Source organism: Coloeus monedula (assembly GCF_965178545.1).
Source record: "Coloeus monedula genome assembly, chromosome: Z".
Taxonomy (NCBI): domain Eukaryota; kingdom Metazoa; phylum Chordata; class Aves; order Passeriformes; family Corvidae; genus Coloeus; species Coloeus monedula.
Genome location: NC_138822.1, coordinates 13,926,157 through 13,944,818, shown reverse-complemented (window position 1 = coordinate 13,944,818; position 18,662 = coordinate 13,926,157). Strand labels below are relative to the sequence as shown.

The 18,662-nt window shown below is 39.0% G+C and overlaps 1 protein-coding gene across 1 annotated transcript in view; it reads right to left on the bottom strand.

Moving 5' to 3' along the window:
• The window catches only part of DTWD2 (DTW domain containing 2), a gene marked incomplete at its 5' end in the record, with an annotated part of 71,486 nt that overhangs the window by 10,565 nt on the left and 42,259 nt on the right, over window positions 1-18,662 (bottom strand). The window contains one exon of the mRNA XM_082301151.1: window positions 16,737-16,926. Coding sequence (XP_082157277.1) covers window positions 16,737-16,926 — 190 coding nt within the window. The remainder of the gene's footprint in view (window positions 1-16,736; window positions 16,927-18,662) is intronic.

Here is an 18,662-nt window from a genome sequence, read left to right as displayed (position 1 = left end):
TGGAACCAAAACAATTTAAGAACCGTATTTCGTTGCTGTGGGCTACTATGTAATAAACAGTTCAGAAGGAATCCAGGAGAGCTACTCACTGAACGAGTAAATGCTCATAATCTGAATATAATCCTACACAATGTCTCTTTGTTCCATGGCTATGTCAACCCACAACTATTTTTAAAAACATCACTCTGGTATCCCATTATGTTTCTTTTCCACATAAACAAGCTCAAAATAAAATAAGTATCCTGTAATTTGGCATATAGAAAAATATTTGAGAATGCCGTGAGTACATTCTGGGAAAATATAGATTTTAGTGTTGCCAGATATTCTGACCTTTCTTTTAAAACATCTTTTTCAATGTGGATAATCTAGATTGTACAGAGTACTTCTCTACTGTGTTCATTGCTTTCACTCTTAAGACGTAATTGGTTGACAAGAAAATAAATTGCAAAAGGAATGTGTTCTTCACAGACAGACACTATTACATCACATTCCTACAGAATTAAAAAACAAAAACAAGAACAAAAGCAAAAAATCCAAAACAAAGCAAAAGAAAAGAAGAAATTTGAGAAACAAAAACCCCTCAAACACACATATATGCACTTTATCCACGCCACCCCTGCCAGACTGAGTTTTTATAGTGCTCCTGCAGTGCTTCAGCCAGATTTGTTGGGCTGGCCATGGAAGCACTGAACATAAAAAGGAAATATTGCCTTTAAAAAACAAATCAGAGTAAATGCAAAGCTTTTATTATCACACATGGTTACATCACATTTTCTACATGTAAAAAATTGTGGTAAGTGAACCAGGATAGAAAAAAAAACCCACTGTAAACAAAAAACATTACTAATAGGATAATTTATCTGGAGAAGACAAGTTTCTTACATAGCAAGCTTCCCACTTTGTAATTTATCTTGTGATAGACTGCAGAATTTGATACATAAACATGAAACTTCCATTTATTAAATAGTTGAAAGAATTTCAAGCTGAATACATATTAAAGTTAAAAAATAGCAAAAAAATAGATACCTCACTTTTCAAAATATATCTGTAATCTAATCTATATGTTTAGATTTATATGTCTAGGTTGATCATATTTACATATGATTGTGTACAGAGTTAAGGGAAAATTCAGGTTCAAAAGCACAACTTTTCTTGCAGGAAAACCTCGTAATTCAAACTACTACCATGTATGCAGATTGTTTTGAGAAAGTCCAGCAACTACCTAATCATTCCTTAGGCTACATACTTCTCTCTTTAATGCACTATCAAATTAAACGTCTAAAGAAAAACACAAAAGAGTTGTCAGTCACCTCCTTACCACATAATTTCTTCTATAGAACTATTTACAACAGGGCCTTTTTTTTTCTGCTTATGCAACAATTTCTGAAGTGCGTTTACCAGGGATGACAAATTACAGTTTTTGTAAGAACTCAAATTTTTGGCATCTCCTCAAAGATGCTAAGAGAATTCAACAGTTTAGTATTTGCCACTTCTTGCAAAATCAAATTAAATTGTCTTCTCTTTTGATTGTTAAATAGGATAGCAGAAACACCTGCAAAATTCAGCATTTAAGAAATAACACCAAAGTAAACAATGTTTTTGAAAGTTACTTCAGATGATTACGTCCATCTGCATACTTTGAATCCTTTAATACAGAATTATGGAATGTTAAGGGTTGGAAGGGACCTTAAAGTAAGCTCATGTAGTCCCAGATGCCGCTGCAATGGGAAATGACACCTCCCACTACACCAGGTTGCTCAAGGATTTATCCAATCTGGCCTTGAACGCTCCAGGGCTGAGGCATCCATAACCTTCCTGGGCAACCTGTTCCAGGGTATCACCACTGTCACAGTAAAAATTTCTTCCTAATACCTAAACTAGGTTTCCCCTCTTTCAGTTTGTACCCATTACTCCTTGTCCTGTCACTACAGTTCCTGATCAAGAGTCCCTCTCCAGCTTCCCTGCAGGCCCCTGCAGATACTGCAAGGTTGCCATGAGGTCTCCATGCAACTTTCCCTTCTCCAGGCTGAAGAGCCCCAACTCTCTCAGCCTGGCTTTGTAGGGGATGTGCTTCAGTCCCTTTATTGACTTCATGTCCCTCCTCTGGACTTTCTCCAACAGTTCCATGTCCTCCTTATGTTGGGAACACCAGAACTGGACACAGCAGATGGGGTCTCACCAGAGCAGAGCAGAGCAGAGCAGAGGGGCAGAATCCCCTCCCTCGCCCTGCTGCCCACGCTGCTTTGGGTGCAGCTCAGGACATGTTTGGCTTTCTGGGCAGTGAGCACACACTGCTGGCCCATGTTGGGTTTTCCACCAACCATCACCCCCAAGCCTTTCCCCACAGGGCTGCTCTCAATCACTTCTCTGCCCAAGCTGTCTGGGATTGCCATCACCCAGGTGTAGGACCTTGCACTTGTACTTTGTTGAACTTCTTGATGTTCACACAGTCCCACTTTTCAAGCCTGTCCACGGTCCGTCTGGCTGACATCCCTTCCCTCCAGCATGTCACCTGCCCCACACAGGCTGGCATCATCAGGGAGCTTGCTGAGAGTGCTCTCGATGCCACTGTCCCTGTCACCGACAAAGGTGTTGAACTGTATCGGCCCCAGTACCGACCCCGAGGGACATGTATAATCCCCTTTGTTTCTTGTATGAATATTTACAAGCACAAGAAGCAAAAAACAAACAAACAAACAATCAGGACACCTTACAAGAAAGCAAAAATCCTTAAAGAAATAAAAATAGATTGGTCTTCAGTTAAAACAGAGAACTGAAATAAAGTCCAAGAGCAGACAAGTTGTAGTTCTAACCTAAAAGTAACAGTTCTAACTCTTGTTAAAGAACACAGCATGAGGCAGATCCAAATGTCCAAAATCCTAAGAGCCAACAGACAGTACCACTGTAAGAAAAGGAAAATCCTCAAAGATAAGATATTACAGAAGATAGGACTGTCCTAGGAATATCTGGACTATGTATTCTGCACAAATAATTGAAATACCATCTGGTTACGGTCTCAGTTTCTGAAATTGCATGATTTTACCTATGACTAAGGAAAGAAATAATTTTATACTGCCATTAAGTTATGCAAAAATAATTATATTTAAGTGCAAGTCCTATAGGCTACACTTGGCACTTCATAAAATGACTATGCATTTCCAGTTAATTTCCATGCACTGCATTTTTTTTGTATTTAGAGAAGAAAAAATATAGAAGTTCTTTCTGGTAATATCTCTCTTGCTCTGCTTACATTTAAAAAATTAATGTCAGCCAACAGCTCAATATTTTATGCAGCACTATCAATAATTAATAAAACAGGAAAGTGCTGCAAGTAAATTCAGTGAGTGAGCAGAGTATGAATGTAGAGAATGGGGTCATGAAACGAAGGAAGAAATATTAATTACGCGTATTGTCACAGCCATTTAACTATAATTACCTGCAAATATGAGAAAATTGAAAAGGAAAATTAAATACCTCAGTGTCAAAATGTAGCATCAATGCAATGACAGTGTTCATTGGAACCTACTAATTATTTTTGCTTTGTGTGATTTCTTGTTTTCTTACTGTATGTGAATAGCAGTAGGCACTTCCTCGGACAGGGGAAAAGCAGTGGAAGAAGCTCCTGAGAATAATTTTGGCAAGGGCACAAGGAAACATGAAAACAAAGACTAAAAGGATAAGAAAGTCTTCTATTAATCTACCTATTTGAAAGCAAATTCCATCAAAATGAAACATATTTCTAGTTTACTTTTTATAAAATGTTCTTATCCCACGAGAACACCAGCATGGGTACAATGGTACAATATTTGCAACTGCTCCTGGATTGTTCTAGCAGCTGGATATTCAGATGTTTGTCAAAAGGTTTGACAACAATTATGAGAGAAACGGAAAAAAAGTAAAAGCAAAGCTCCTGCCCAAAAGTAAATAAGTACACACTTCTGACATCTGGCAAATCATCTCACCCCTTTCAGTCACAAAGAAAATGTCACAGTATTGAGAGGTAATAAATGCATACTTATGACCAGAAAAATGTCAGTGACCAAATGACCAGTGTCATTCAAATTAACCCAAACATCAGAAGGAAAGAATGCTGTTGATTGTTCAGCATCCTATCTCAACTGTGCCTGCAATCTTGACCCAAAATAATTCACAGTTCTCTCCCTCTGATCGCAGTCTTCTCAAACAGCAGTTTCTGCCAGTCCTAGCATAAAATATTTTGTTGTCTAGAGTTTGAAATATTTTTTTAATGTTTTGGTTATAATAAGAAAGCAGCTAAAAACTGAACACATCAAACATTTCACAACATGTTAACACCTGTTATAATTGTTTATCTTACAAGTCATCATACACAAAATAGGTTATGAGCTACTTACTTAATAAAAACAAGTTTTCTTGCTACACCAAGAATTGCACAACTGGAAAAAAAACCCAAATATAATGCACAGACAAATGCTTACTATCAAGGCTTACAGAGACTCCTTCCCTCTAAGGATAACTGGGCTGTCCTGTGGGATTATTAGTAAAATCATCAGTGTCATACACAGATAGATAAGAAATGTGTTTAGAACAAGTCAGTGAAAATGCAGCATTTTTCTTTCATGAGTATGGATGGATGGTTGAATGTATGCCTTCTAGAACCAGCCTTACTACCATTTTCCCTGCTGCAACCATTATGGCTGGCCTTTGTTGCCTTGGGTTCTGATTTGTCCCCTGCCTACCTGCACTCTTTATTCATGACCAGACTTCTTTTCCTTGCAGAATTAAACTGGGCATTGTTCATTTATTTAGGTTCTATGGCAAAATTTAGTATTGAATCTCTCTCATGCAAATTGTAAACTGTAATAAAAGCAGTGAGGGGAAAGCATAAAGATAAAAGGGAACTGTAAAAAAATTCATTTACTACGTGGCACTATTTATTATTTGGCCCTTATAAAACCACTTGCCAAAGTCTCATATTCGTGGAGATGAAAAAGAGTATTTTTCTCTGCATCTCCTGAGCTCATTAAATAGGAGATGTTATAAAAATTAATTCAGAGAGCAATCAGAATAAGAGTCAACTAAGATACAGCCAGATGACAACAGTGACTCTTGTTATTTTGCCTTTTCTTCTGTTCTGGGTGTTTTCTGTGTGAAGATGAATGAATGGTTTTATATTTCTACTTTTACATTAATTGTAATCCGCTCTCAAGGTATTCAGACAGTTGGCTATACAACAGGAACTGTATTACACTTGTGTCTGTGAGCACTAACTACACTAGGAGGAAGCTTTATTTGAATGGCAGATTACACTTTAGAGTAACTGCTTGCCCCAGCAATTAATTTCATCTGATTTTTAAACATGCTTTCAGAACAAAGTGCTACTCCTTCTTTAATCCTCTAGGCTTGAAAATGGCAAAATCCCAAATAAAGTTTTATTATCTGAACATACCAAAGGACTAGATCACAAACCTCACTTTTTGTTAAAAAGCACAATATAACTGTTCATTCCGCAAACCATTACAATTTCTCCAACAATTCATTCGTTACTTTATCCATCATTAACAGAAAAATAACAAAACTGAATTCAGCATTTATGTAGCTACGCATGGTGCCAATTTTGTACTGATAGTTCTGGTATTGCAGCAAGTTGAATTGCCCACAGAAGACCCTATAGCCAACTACAGTTCAGTGTTCTACACATTTTGACACTTCTGCATTGTATCACATCTGCCATACAGTTTGCTTTAAATGAGGTGGCATTTTATGACTTTCTGTCTAGCACTTAATCCTTCAGGGGAAGCCCATAGGACTCTCCTACCTAGCAACTCCTGTAGCACCACTTGAATTGAAAAGCAAGTGGACCCCTAGAGGAACGGGGTTTTTTAACTTTTTCTTTTCTTTTAAACAAAAAGTGTGGCAAGAATGTTTTGTACGTTGCTTTCCACACTCCATGAGCAGGTTCTTTCTCTCTTAGTGCTCAATGAGGTCCTGAGAATACTTTGCATGTCCCTTCACTGATTCCCACAGAACAGGGTTAAGAATGCTCTCCCAAAGAATCTCTATGATGACAGTGTTTCAAGCAAGCTGCTTGATAAGACTTACTCTCAAGCATCCCATACAATCTGTGAACCTATGCTCACCCAGCAGAGGCCACACAGAAACCACAAACACAATCCAGTAAGTGCTACTCATTTTGCACAGCATGAAGTTTTGACATGAGCAACAAGGTAAATTGGCAAAGAATTCTTAAAGCAGATGTTGATGTGACTGACTTTGGCGAGAGATCAAAACTCTGGAATCTCAGAAAGCAGTTTGTGTTGACAACTGCTCAGGCATATTACAAGATGGTCAGTGAACAATTGAAAAGAAACAGGAATGCCTAAGTGTTTCATAAATATTTAATCACACCATCTTCCAAACTGTAACAGATTTGGGCCACATTTCTTAGAAGCTGAAAATAAGAACAGCTCCCCCTGCCTGACAAAGCGCTGAAGTCCTCTTCCATTGACTGGAGTTCTAGACAGCATATAACCTTGACATTTCAAATTTATAGGGCCTTTTCAGAAGACAGCACATCAACTATGAAGTGGCAGCCGTGCTTTTAATTAACCAGTTTATGAGGTCAAAGACCACAGTTTCTTGTCATCTGTAACACCTTTTGTACACTTTTATTTTGTATTGAAGACAATGAAGTATTTTGAGGGGCTTTTTGGAGTACTATGGTATTTTAATTTAACAGTAAGTGTTCTTAAAAACCTGATTATATTGTTTGCAAATAGAAGTATGTTTAGCAGACTGTACCCATCCTATGCACAGAGTGAGAATGTCACAAAAAGGTCAGACAGAAGGGAGTAAATAAACTTAGCAGGAATGACCCTTTGACAAATGCAGTGCTGAGTAAGAACATTTGTGTAGTACCTTGAAACTTTGCCGTTTATTGCCACAAACAAGTTCATAAATCACCCTGAAGGTCTTCCCTCAAAACCATTATGTTTACCTTTAATAGGCTGCAAATATGCAATCTATTTTAACAGCTTCATGATGATACATTTTACCACAGGATTCCTAAGATCTCATATAAATATGAGAAAACAGCTTTAAAAAATGTTAAAGAAAGAAAGAATATAATAGCATTTACCTCACTTACTAGCAGATCACATTTTCTAGTTCATTTCAAGCCCATCAAACTGTGTAACAAAGAACACCTAAATTCAATTGGAAAAACGATGGAAACTGAATTTAAAAAAAATTAAGCTACTCTGAGAAAAATCTGGCTAGGATACCTGAGCTGAAAGCCCATCACACACAGGAAGACATAAAAACCTCAGGGTTTTTTATTTATTTATTTTCATAGAATTATAGAATATTTTAATCGGAAGGGACGTTTTAAGGATCATTTATTCCACCCTCCCTCCATTTGGCCTTGTTGAATCTCACGAGGTGTCCATATGTCCACTTCTTGAGCTTGTCCAGGTCCCCCTGAATGACATCCCATCCTTCAGGAATGTCATCCCACCACTCAGCTTGGTGTCATCTGCATATTTGCTGTGGGTGCACTTGACCCCTTTGTGTCATTACTGAAGACATTAAATAACACTGCTCCCAGTATAGACCACTGAGGACACCACTTGCCACTGATCCCCACTGGAACATTGACCACTACCCTCTGGATATGACAGTCCACACACTTCCTCATCCATCAGTCTACCTATCAAATCCATCTCTCTCCAAGTTAGAGAAGAGGATGTTGTGGGTGACCCTGTCAAAAGCTCCACAGGAGTCCAGATAGATGACACCTGCAGCCCTTTCCTTGTCCACTGGCATAGTCCCTCCATTGTAGAAGGGATTGGAACTAGATGATTTTTAAGGTCCCTTCCAACCCGAACCATCCTATGCTTCTTCAATTTTCAAGACAGATTTTTGTATACACTACAGAAGACCATGAACTAATCACCACAGCAGTAAAAAGCAGGTAAAGTGAAGTGCAATGAACTCTGGTACAAATAAATGCTGGAGAAGGGATCCAGGAGACTGGCCTGATTGTTCACTGGAACATTTCGGGCACATGTGTGGGGAAAAGGGGAGGTCAGGCCTTGCCTTTGGTGAGGCAATGCCCTGCCCACCCACCCCAGGCCTGTACCCCAGCTCTGCACTGGCCGTCAATTCCTGGCACACCAGAGGCAATACTCCACACCTGCCCCTGGAGCCCCAATCTTGCCCCGGAGTGGCTAGAGGAGTGGAAGTCCCACCTGTGGAAAGGGCCAGGAAAGCCAAAGCGTAGTTTAGCCAGGGCATGAAGCAAGCACAGGTCTTGACACTATTTCCAGTTGGACTTTCTATCAGCTGAACACCGCTGGAACCAGGAGTGGTAGTTATGTTTGTTCTTTTCTACAGCTTTTCTTTCTCTCTTTCTTCTTCTAATTTCCTTTTCTTGGAGTTTCAAGAAACTTAAAATGGGATGGGCTTGGAGCCTGCTAAGTTGAATGGGGTACCAAGTTAATGTTTTGTGAAGTGTTTTATATTGATTGTGTATTGCTTTAGACTTTTGCCAGAGTTCTCTGGTTTTCTGAAGTTGCCATTAAAGCTTTTTTTGTTGTTTGACCTCTTGAGGATGTCTTGTCAGTATTTCTCCCTTGTGTCTAACTCCGAGTACACGAAAAAGTGTGAGCCCTTCTAAGAGGTTTGTGAAACCTTTTTTGGGGGGCTTTACAGGTATTATTTTACATGTCATGGAAGTAAGTCTACAAAGACTGCATGTTAAGAGTCTTGTATGAAGTTAATCTATCATCATATTTGATTACTACTACTACTAAACAGGTCAACAAATTGGAATCTCTGTTCCAATTAACAGTTTAAAAGAATTTCTGTACTGGACCAACAAATAGTTTTTCAATTTGTATTACTACAAGAAGTGTTCAAGGTGTATTTGGTGCAAAGATTTCAAAGCAGAAAAAATCTCATCATCAATGGTATTGCCTAGTTGCATGACAATTTAACAACTCCAGATCTGGTTCAGGATCTGAAATATTGTCTTCTGTGTAAGTAAAGTCCAAAACACACACAGATAATGTAGTTAGACGCCTGAGCTCCCTTCTAGTTGTTTGTGAATTTTTGTGCAGTTTTTTTAATAGGAGGCCTCTGCACCTGAAAGGGACAGCAGGTATGCATTCAAGCAAGCAGATGTGCATCTAGCTCTTGGGCACTGAATTGAGGTTTTCATCAAATTTGTTATAATAATCCCAAAATCTCATTGCTGACAAGTGCCCAGTTAAGAGCTTTAAAAAAAAAAAAGGGGGGGTGGGGGAGGGCTTACATGTTTTCATTAACAGTGAATATCCTGTGCTGTGTTAATGTCCTATTACTGAACTTCACACTTCCTATACAACTCTCCACAGATTTGTCACTACCGCTTTAAATAACTTAATGTCATAACAACATTTTGTCACTTAATTAGTATACCTTCAGTATTGCTTCAGACTATGCTGAACAACATGCATCCACTGCAGGCTCCACTAACAACTTCTCTACAAACTGTAAAAGACAGCATTTCTTCTTATGACACATAGTTTTATTGAGGGTATTTGGTGAGGGACCTGCAAAAAGTGACCTCTGCACACTGCTTCAGTCAGATGGCTTCTGAAGAAGCCATGAAGCAGGTGGGTAAATATTACAGCTGGTGGTGGGGTCCGTGGCTGCGACCCAGGAAGAGATGACCGGTCCGGGGAGATGGTCCCGAAAGGAATCGCCTTCCCGAGGTCTGGTATCTTCCTCTCAGCTGCTGGCAGAGGAGCCCTTGCAAAAGCTATCAGCTCTTTAGTGATATCAGCTCGTGATTTCAGCTCAGCTCTGCAGGGCAGCCTCTAGGCCAAACCAGACCGGAGAGAGAGACGAGAAGACCCGTATGGCTGGTTCCGCACGAAGGGAGCTTTATTGGTGGCTCCCTCCGGCAAAGGGAAGGCCAGTGACGAGCTCTCTTCCTACAGAGGAGAATTGGTCTTCTTTTATAGGGATACAGGGGATCAGCAAGGGGACCAATGGATTACAGAGGGTCTGGGATAGACCAATGGGTTACAGAAAGATCTGCATAGGGTCTCCCAAAGGATTGTGGGTCTACTTTCCCTCACCATGACTCAAAAGTCCTTTCCAGGGAGTCCTGCTGGGCGATTGTGAAATCCTTTATCTCAGCAGACATCCCTCCAGGGCAGTGGCTGGGCATATCCCACAGGTAAACAGCTCCAGTAAACTTGAGAGATATGTCATCTGTTTTCAACAGCTGCACTGAGCTAGACCAATACTGCATATATATCCTTGATCTCCTCAACCTATTCTTAATCCGAGTTTCCACTAAGTTATATTTGGTACAGGTATTACTGCAGTCTACCTAGGCTTGTGAAAGGATAAGCAGAAACACAGCCAATAATATGCAGTACTCAAGCAATAACCAGAGACTGTGGTAATCTTAGACTGTGATGTTCAGACTTCCTGAGTCTTCACTGTTGACTGGCTGAGAAGGCAATGACAAGACTGTCCTCAGAAAACTGACAATTCTTGAGCTGAACGAAAATTTTGTGGCCAAAAGATCATTCTGGATACTTCATCATTATTTCAAGAACTTCCTTTGCATCAAGTGTCCTGGAAGTTTAGAGTATTTGAGGAATGACTTTTCCTCCTTAGAAAATGATCCAAGACCTTCTATACACATCATGCAGTCTAACACACAGGAGATTAGCACCTTTTCTGAGATAGGTGAACAGATCAAAAAAATTAGAATTACAATTTTAAAGTACATGGCCATCACTAAAAATGCTCGTATAGAAAGCTTTGCTTTGCATCAGTTGAAATAATTTCTGACTATTAAAGGTTGTTTTTCTACAAGGGTTACTGCATATAGACACTCTCGATACTGAAAAAAAACTCTATCCTCCAAACCTCTAAATGTTCACTAAAATGACAGTAGAGACAGTGTTTGTCAAAACCTCTGAATAACAATCAAAGTCTGTACACATACATTCTTGCAGTTTCTGGGTGGTTCTGCCATACATTCTCAATATGGTATTTGGAACTCTGAATTCTCTTGCAGGAGCAGAAATATACAAATTATTTTCAACTGTTAGAACAGCAGTTACAGTGAGTCAGATTTACTGATGATTCCCTGATCTCAGAACTACCTCTTATTTTTCAAAAGCTCATGCAAGACTGCAGACAGATCTCTTAAAATGTTTAAAAGTGACATCTTGGACTCCAAGACAGCCCAAAGGTTACAAAATAAATTCCACGTCAGGGATGGAAGGGTGAGAAGGGATAGAGGAAGAGGAACAGACATCACAAGCATAATCTTAAATTGGATATCAAAATATCAACCTGCTTGAGAACCAGTGCTTGACAATACAAGCATTCATTCACAAATGCTCACTACTAGTCTAGCAGGTTTAAGCATACAGTGCAAAGCCGTAAAAACAGTAACGCTCAAAGGTTAAAAGTTTGTTTTAAGAAACCAGATTTCAGCTGATGATACCAATTTTCATGTAACAAAGAAAGTATAAGGAAAAAAGAATACATGTGTCAGAAATTGTGAAGGCATTATGGGAAAAGAAAATGAGGTATTGAATATATGAATAACAGCAATGCTGTGATGAATGGATAAACAGGATGATTTGCTGGTACAATGCTGCTGACATTATTACGCCCATTAAGTAGCAGAAGAGTGCATCAACAAATTAGAGTCACAGTGAATATAAAGCTTTCCCCAACCTCAGACTGACCCCACTCATGCACCATTCAGACTAACAGTGAGTTAAGGCAGAAACGAGAAGTTAAACAATCTGTGCAAATGATAACAGTAAAACTGGAACACTAACTTCATGAAATATTATATAGTCTTCTGAGATATTTACAAAGTATTTTGTCACTACAACATGTCAAGGCATTACAGATTATTAGGTATAAATGTTATGCATAACAGCACAGGAAGAAAAAGTAAAAGAATTATTAACAGTGAACTACACTTTATGCCCCATTCCTGACTACCTAAAAGCGAATTTTTCTTGACTGTTAGCTAGACTGATGGTCATGCCTAAGCTTAAAATTAGAGGGAAATACAGTTCTCACACACCATACTACATTCACTTACAACTATTTATCAGTACCTGAATATCAGAATATGAATTCTTCTCCCTACCCGCCAAAATTCTCAAAATAAAATGTGATGACACAGAGGTGGTGAGAGCTGCTCCAGAACCCAGGCAGGGACAGTCCCCTTGGCATCAGCATGGCATGGTGCAGCTCCCAGTGCCACTGCTGCTCAGTCTCACCTCACACACTGGTATGTATCATTCTTGACCCAAAGCTCCTATCCTCTGAGAAAGGAGCACATGGGGCACCAGAAAAAATGGGATCCAAGAGATGCAAAAGTTCTGCTGAGCCCCAAATCAGAGCCAGTGTGCCCTGAAGGGTGCTGAGCCACCCCCAGGGCTGAGTCACTGCCAGCAGGGCAGAGAAGGCAATGGGAGGACTCTACAGTCTCCCTCCCCAAGGGTGAGCCAGATGAGATGACAGGTGAGCAAGGACAAATGTGTGCTTGCAGGACTCACCGACATGGCCTCACGCAGAAAGCAGCACAGTACCCCTGGGACAAACACAGGATCTTGGGGGTCCAGGGTGGGGGGCAAACACATACAGCAAACAAGGGGTTTAAAGCCTTCATCTAAAAGATGACTGATCTCCCCTCCAGTGGGCACAGGGCTCAGTGCAAAGCCCATCAAAGCCTCAGAACAATCACATGCTTCCTCATGTCCCACCACATTCAGCCCTGGAACCCAGCTTTGCCACAATGGCATAGCAAGAGAACCCCAAACCACCCCAAGAGTGGGGCAGGACGAGGCTGCAGGCCAGGCAGGGACCCTCCTGTCCTCATCTGGCTGTATCTTGGGCAGCCACAAGACCAGGAAGACGGCAAAAATAATAAGAAAGAAATAAACCACACTATCCAGAAAGTGCCTGTAAACTTTCTCTCTATTTCCCATTTCCCAACCCCTCCATAAAAGGACCAAGAAAGCTAACAATCAACTGTGTAGTACTCTCCAATATTTTTAAGGGATGAATATTTATTTTCCACAGTTACCCAGCATAAGCATGATGACCTAAAGATTTTCACTGGGTCTTTAAAAAAGGAAACAATATCAGGTGATAGAAATAATTCATTCAGGTTTGGGATAGCAGATTCCTGGATTTACAACAGTGGCCCAGCAATACTTATCCATAAATAAAAATTACTTCTGTATTACCTACTTCTGATAAAACAGTAAGCACTTGGGATAGATTGTCTATTTTTTATATATGTGTTTGTCATTAGGTTAACTTTTTCAATTCTTATTTGGTGCTGAAGGAGTAGAAGGCCAAAAGTGGGGAGTTTAGTCATCTCTTCCCACCATGCTGGGCTGATCTCCTGATAAACAGAAGCAGCTTCACCCACAGTGGTCTGTGATTGCTTCATACAATACACCACCACATGAACTGGGCCAACCAGCTAGTTCTCCTCTCAAACTAATTGCACCAATTACCTCCTCCACGGTAACTGATTACCTTCTTTGTATCCCCTGTGCAACAGCAGCTGTTGAAAGATAGCCTGCAGCGTGCAACCTCTTTCTCAGTCGTGGCTATGCAAAACATCCTGGGATAATGTGCTTCTCCAGACGGTGCCAGTTCAGAGAGTACCATATGTAATCAATGTAATCATATTAAAGACTATTAAAGTCCTAGGAGTAGCTGAGGGAGCTGGGGGTGTTTAGCCTACAGAAGAGGCAGCTCAGGGGAGACCTTATCACTGTCTACAACTCCCTGAAAGGATATTGTAGCCAGGTGGGCTCTGTCACTTCACCCAAGCAATTAAAAATATGACAAGAGGACACAGTCTTAAGCTGTCCTTGGGGAGGTTTAGGCTGAACATTAGGCGGAATTTCTTCACAGAAAGGGTGATTGGGCATTGGAATGGGCTGCTCAGGAGGTACTGGAGTCACCATCCCTGAAGGTGTTTAAGAAAAAACTGAATGTGGTGCTTGGCGTCAGTACCACCAAGTTGACAAGGGGGTGTTCTGCCATAGGTTTGACTCAAGGACCTCAAAAGTCTTTTCCAATCTAGTTGATTCTGTGATTCTGTAAAGTCACCTTAAGCCCAGTGCCTCATAAGTTTTTGCTATGAAGTTCATCCAAGCTCATGCTTTGTAATTTATGAAAAAATTCCAGACAATAGGAATGATTATGGATCAAAGACATAAATTTACATCTTTCTGATAAAGTTAAATATGTTAGATTCATAAATATATTTCCTCTGTGGCTTTCTGGAAGAGCACAATTTAAATTTCTTTTAACATTTTTTTCAAAGAAAAATGCTCTGCTGACTGAGCTGTTAATTAAAAGAGCTTTTATTGAAGATCTCAGGATTTAAATACTAATTTATAACAACACCAAAGTTTATTAAAATATCCCACGGAATCTTGAAAATCATTCAACATAGCAGTTTGTATTACCCTAAATCAGCAAAGCTCTAAAGTAATACAATTAAACATTTCTTTCAATGCCTCCAATCTATGGTGTCTTTGTAGTACAACTTTGCAATTTTGAATCGCTAACCTCTTCATTACTAAAAAACTCTTTTCTACCCCCAGAATATTGATTAAAAGCTCGAATCACCATTTATTGAATAACTTTAGTTTCTTTTTATATTACAGATAATGCCCATAGGAATCACATCTTCTTCTCCTTTAACATTCCATCTATTTAGCTGTTGTCATATTCTACCTCATTCTCTCTCTGGGGCCTTCTTGAATTTCAAATATAGTGATATTCTACTCACTTTCTTCTCACAAAATTGCAGTATCAACCCAAAGTTTCAAGACATGACCAGCAAATACTCTTTTCAAATAGAGAACCATTTAGAGAGTATTTAAATATGAACTATGATGCAGAAAACAAGAAATAATACAGAAATAGTAAAAAGCCAGAAACACTAAGAATGTAAACCCTTTAAAATAAGAGTAGCAACGCAATTCCAATAAAGAAAGAAGGGTAGGGATGGCAGAATATACCTTTCCTTAAAATAAAGGACCAGATAAAAAGTAGAGTGTTGATTAATAACTGCAACTGTTAAAGACTGCAATCGATGCAAGACAGAATTCAAGTATGCACAAAGAAGCAAATCTCCTAAGAATGTTTTTTATATTCCTGTGGTCTGCTGATGTTTTTCCCTAGAGCTTGAAGTATGATTCCTTTCCATCACTTTTTCATAAATCAATGCATCTGAACTTTCTCAGAAAGGAAGTCTTTGACTCACCCCAGTGACAAACCATATCCAGCCGTTCACTTCTGCAAAGTCTTACACCCTGTACAGAGGTGCTCGCTGCAGGGAGTGGAGGTACACAGTACCCTGTTAACAACGTCCATCCGGAAAAGCAGCTCTCCAGGCTGTCACATCGTTATGTGTTTTATCCATGTTCGTGTACAGAGGGTTATAGATCCTACACCTACATTTGCTCCTGCAGCTATGAAATTTTGTACAAAACATCTTAAAATACAGGAAACAGTTATGGGCAAATTAGGTGTCTATAAAATCACATGTAGATGTGATCTACACCTAGTCTTTCTGGTGTAATAACCTCCTATGGTAGGAACACATTTGTTTGTAAACATGAAATATTTTTTCATTTCCTGTACCACACAGATACGTTTTAGTATCTCAATGAAATCTAATGCAATAGTAAAGTAAATCTACAGTAAAGTGACAAACTGGGTTTTATTGGATTTTTTAAAATATACATTAATTATTTATGTATTTAATAATTGTGTTAAATAAGGTTTCATGCATCATAGGTAATACTACAGCTCAATTTTCCACAACTTTTTTGTTGTAGTATCTTAGTATATTTTCAATACATTATTTCCATTTGTTCTATCACTTCAAAGTCTTTATTAGTTCCAATTTGCCTTAGGCAGCATTTGATAATTTTAAAACCATTATTTGTATGTAAAATGATCCAGAAGTTTGCTGTCCATTATTTAATAAAACAAACATTTTAACAGCCTCAGGGATACTAATTATGATCCAATGATGAAGAGAATTATTTTTTCCATTAATAAAACTGTTGGTATTAATACTTTTTCTAATATACTTTCAATAATGTCCCTGCATGAAAATGGCAGCTTTGTCAAAAAATTACACCTAGACAAATAATCCTAGTCTTATGGAAATACTTAAGAGACACAAAAATTATTGTTCATTCAACCAGTTGAGCAGTATTTACCACACATTTGCTGAGACAGAGTTTTTGGTACGGTGGAGACCACATATATCAGAAAAGTGTGATGCTTTCTTAACAGGCTAAAAATTCAACTTTCTGCTTTCCTATTTCTGCAATGTAAAACACTTATGCAGGGGAAAAGAAATGCTTATTTCAATCTATGTGTTCTAACACCTTAAACAAGACACTAAAATTTTCTACACAAATTAGTTTTCAATTTTGCAAAATAATGATTCACTATGAAGTTACATACACTAACTCAAAACCATACAAAAACAAATTTCAAGTGAAAAAGTGGAAACACTCAGTACTTACAATCATCTTTCTTACAATCTCACAGATTGCTCTATATAATTGCTCAAGCTGTCTTTCTCTTGTTAGCTGGTTACGACTCCCTTCTGATTGATCAGAGGCAAGCATTTATTAGACAAACTCAAAATTTTTATTCTACGTATTATAACTCACCTGCTTGGGAAGGCGGAAGAGAGAATTTTTGTAAAATATATCTTTAGCCTGACTCCATGTTCCATCAATGATGATCATAACAGATGGACTAGACGACACCACTGCAATTTCTTCCAAATTGGTTGCTTCAGCTCCAGGATACAAAATTAGAGTATTGGGATTTCTGCACACAGTTGCTAATTCAGGATACCTTCAATGCACAGAAACACAAAATTAAATTAATTGTTGAAAGTTTTCATGACATACAAATACCTTCAGATACTAGCTCCCACTCATCTCCACCAAATTTTACTTAAAATGTCCTTTTCTCTGCTATCACTTTCTCCTTACAACACCTCAGAAGTTGTTTGTTCTTCCCTAGCTTCTAAGTGGGGGCAGTCAAAAAACACCCACAAAAGTAATCAGTGAAAGCTGAATAAAGCAATATATCATATATTTTCCAATGTTTAATCATTAGTCTAATGTCTATTGGAACCAAACAAGTTTTGAATTGTTTACCAAAATTTAATATATTTATTCTAGCAAAATTTGTTCAAACACTTGGCATAAAATTACTGCAATCATCCCATTTTTAACCTTGTATATATAGAGATTAGCAATTCACGGTCCACACCTACAGGACACTTTTGAAAATGTTATCATCTCAATTCATCCTTCTTTTAAATTACTACTTCTACCAACTGCTACAGTTATAGTTGCCATACTTTTACACTCTCTTCTTCCTTCCTGTTGGCTTCTACATTTGTCAATGGCACCACAGGAATAACTACTGTGTATTAAGTGTACAGTTAATGTATATGGAAACTCCTAAAGTTTTTGCAGGACAACACTGATGTTAGTCTATAAAAATCTGTAAAAGACATTGTCATTTAAATAGTACTCCATGTCTCAAAAACCAAGCCCAAACCAGTCTGGCCTTGAACACTCCAGGCATGGAGCAGCCACAGTTTCTGTAGGCAACCTGTTTCAGTGCCTCACCCCCATCAAGGTAAAGAATTTATTCCTAATATCTAATCTAAACCTCTCTTCCAGTTTAAGACCATTCCCCTTGTCCTATCACTACAAGACCTTGCAAAAGTCCCTCTCCAGCTTTCTTGAAAACCCCTTAAGTACTGAAAGGCTTCCATAAGGTCTCCCTTGGAGCCTTCTCTTCTCCAGACTCTCAGCCTTTTCCGTAAGAGATGTGGCCAGCCCTCTCATCATGGCCTTCCTCTGGACTCATTCCAGCATGTCCACGGTCCATCTCTTTTCTGTGTTAAGGGCTCCAGAGCTGGACATAGTACTCCAGATGGGGTCTCACCAGAGTGGAGTAGTCAAGTAGACTGGCAGGGGAGAACCCAAGAAAAGGCTAGCCTTGTAACAAAGACCGCGTTTCTTATCGCAGCAGTATCATATCTTCAGAATCGCCTCAATCAGAAAGCATGAAGAAATATAAAGCAAGGGTTGATTGTCTGAAGCATGTGACATAGAATAAGAAATTAATTCTGCATAGCAGCCCAGAGGTTATAAGGAGTAACTGATTTGGTAGGACAAGAAGAGAAATATGCAGTTGAAACATCATGTGAAGTGGAAAGAGAAGCCAGTACATCTTAGGTGTATCAGAATGGGATTAACAACAGCCAGCACATAAAGTCGGCTCTTCATGATACCTATCAAGATCCACTAGGTGTAAGATCATGGACATGGACACAGGCACACTGTAAATATGTAAGTTCACACTGAGGAATTCCTATTGTCACTGTCACCTGGAGCTTTTAAGTTCCAAGAACTGGGCCCCTGCAGCACTTCTGCAAAAATCAAGCAAGAATGTGTATTTGTAGGGGGAAGCAGTGGTAGGAGTGGGGAGGACTAAGGAAGAAAGAAATGGTTCATAACGGATTTTGAGTCGATATATACTAGGTGTACTTAAACCTGCACTCCATTAGC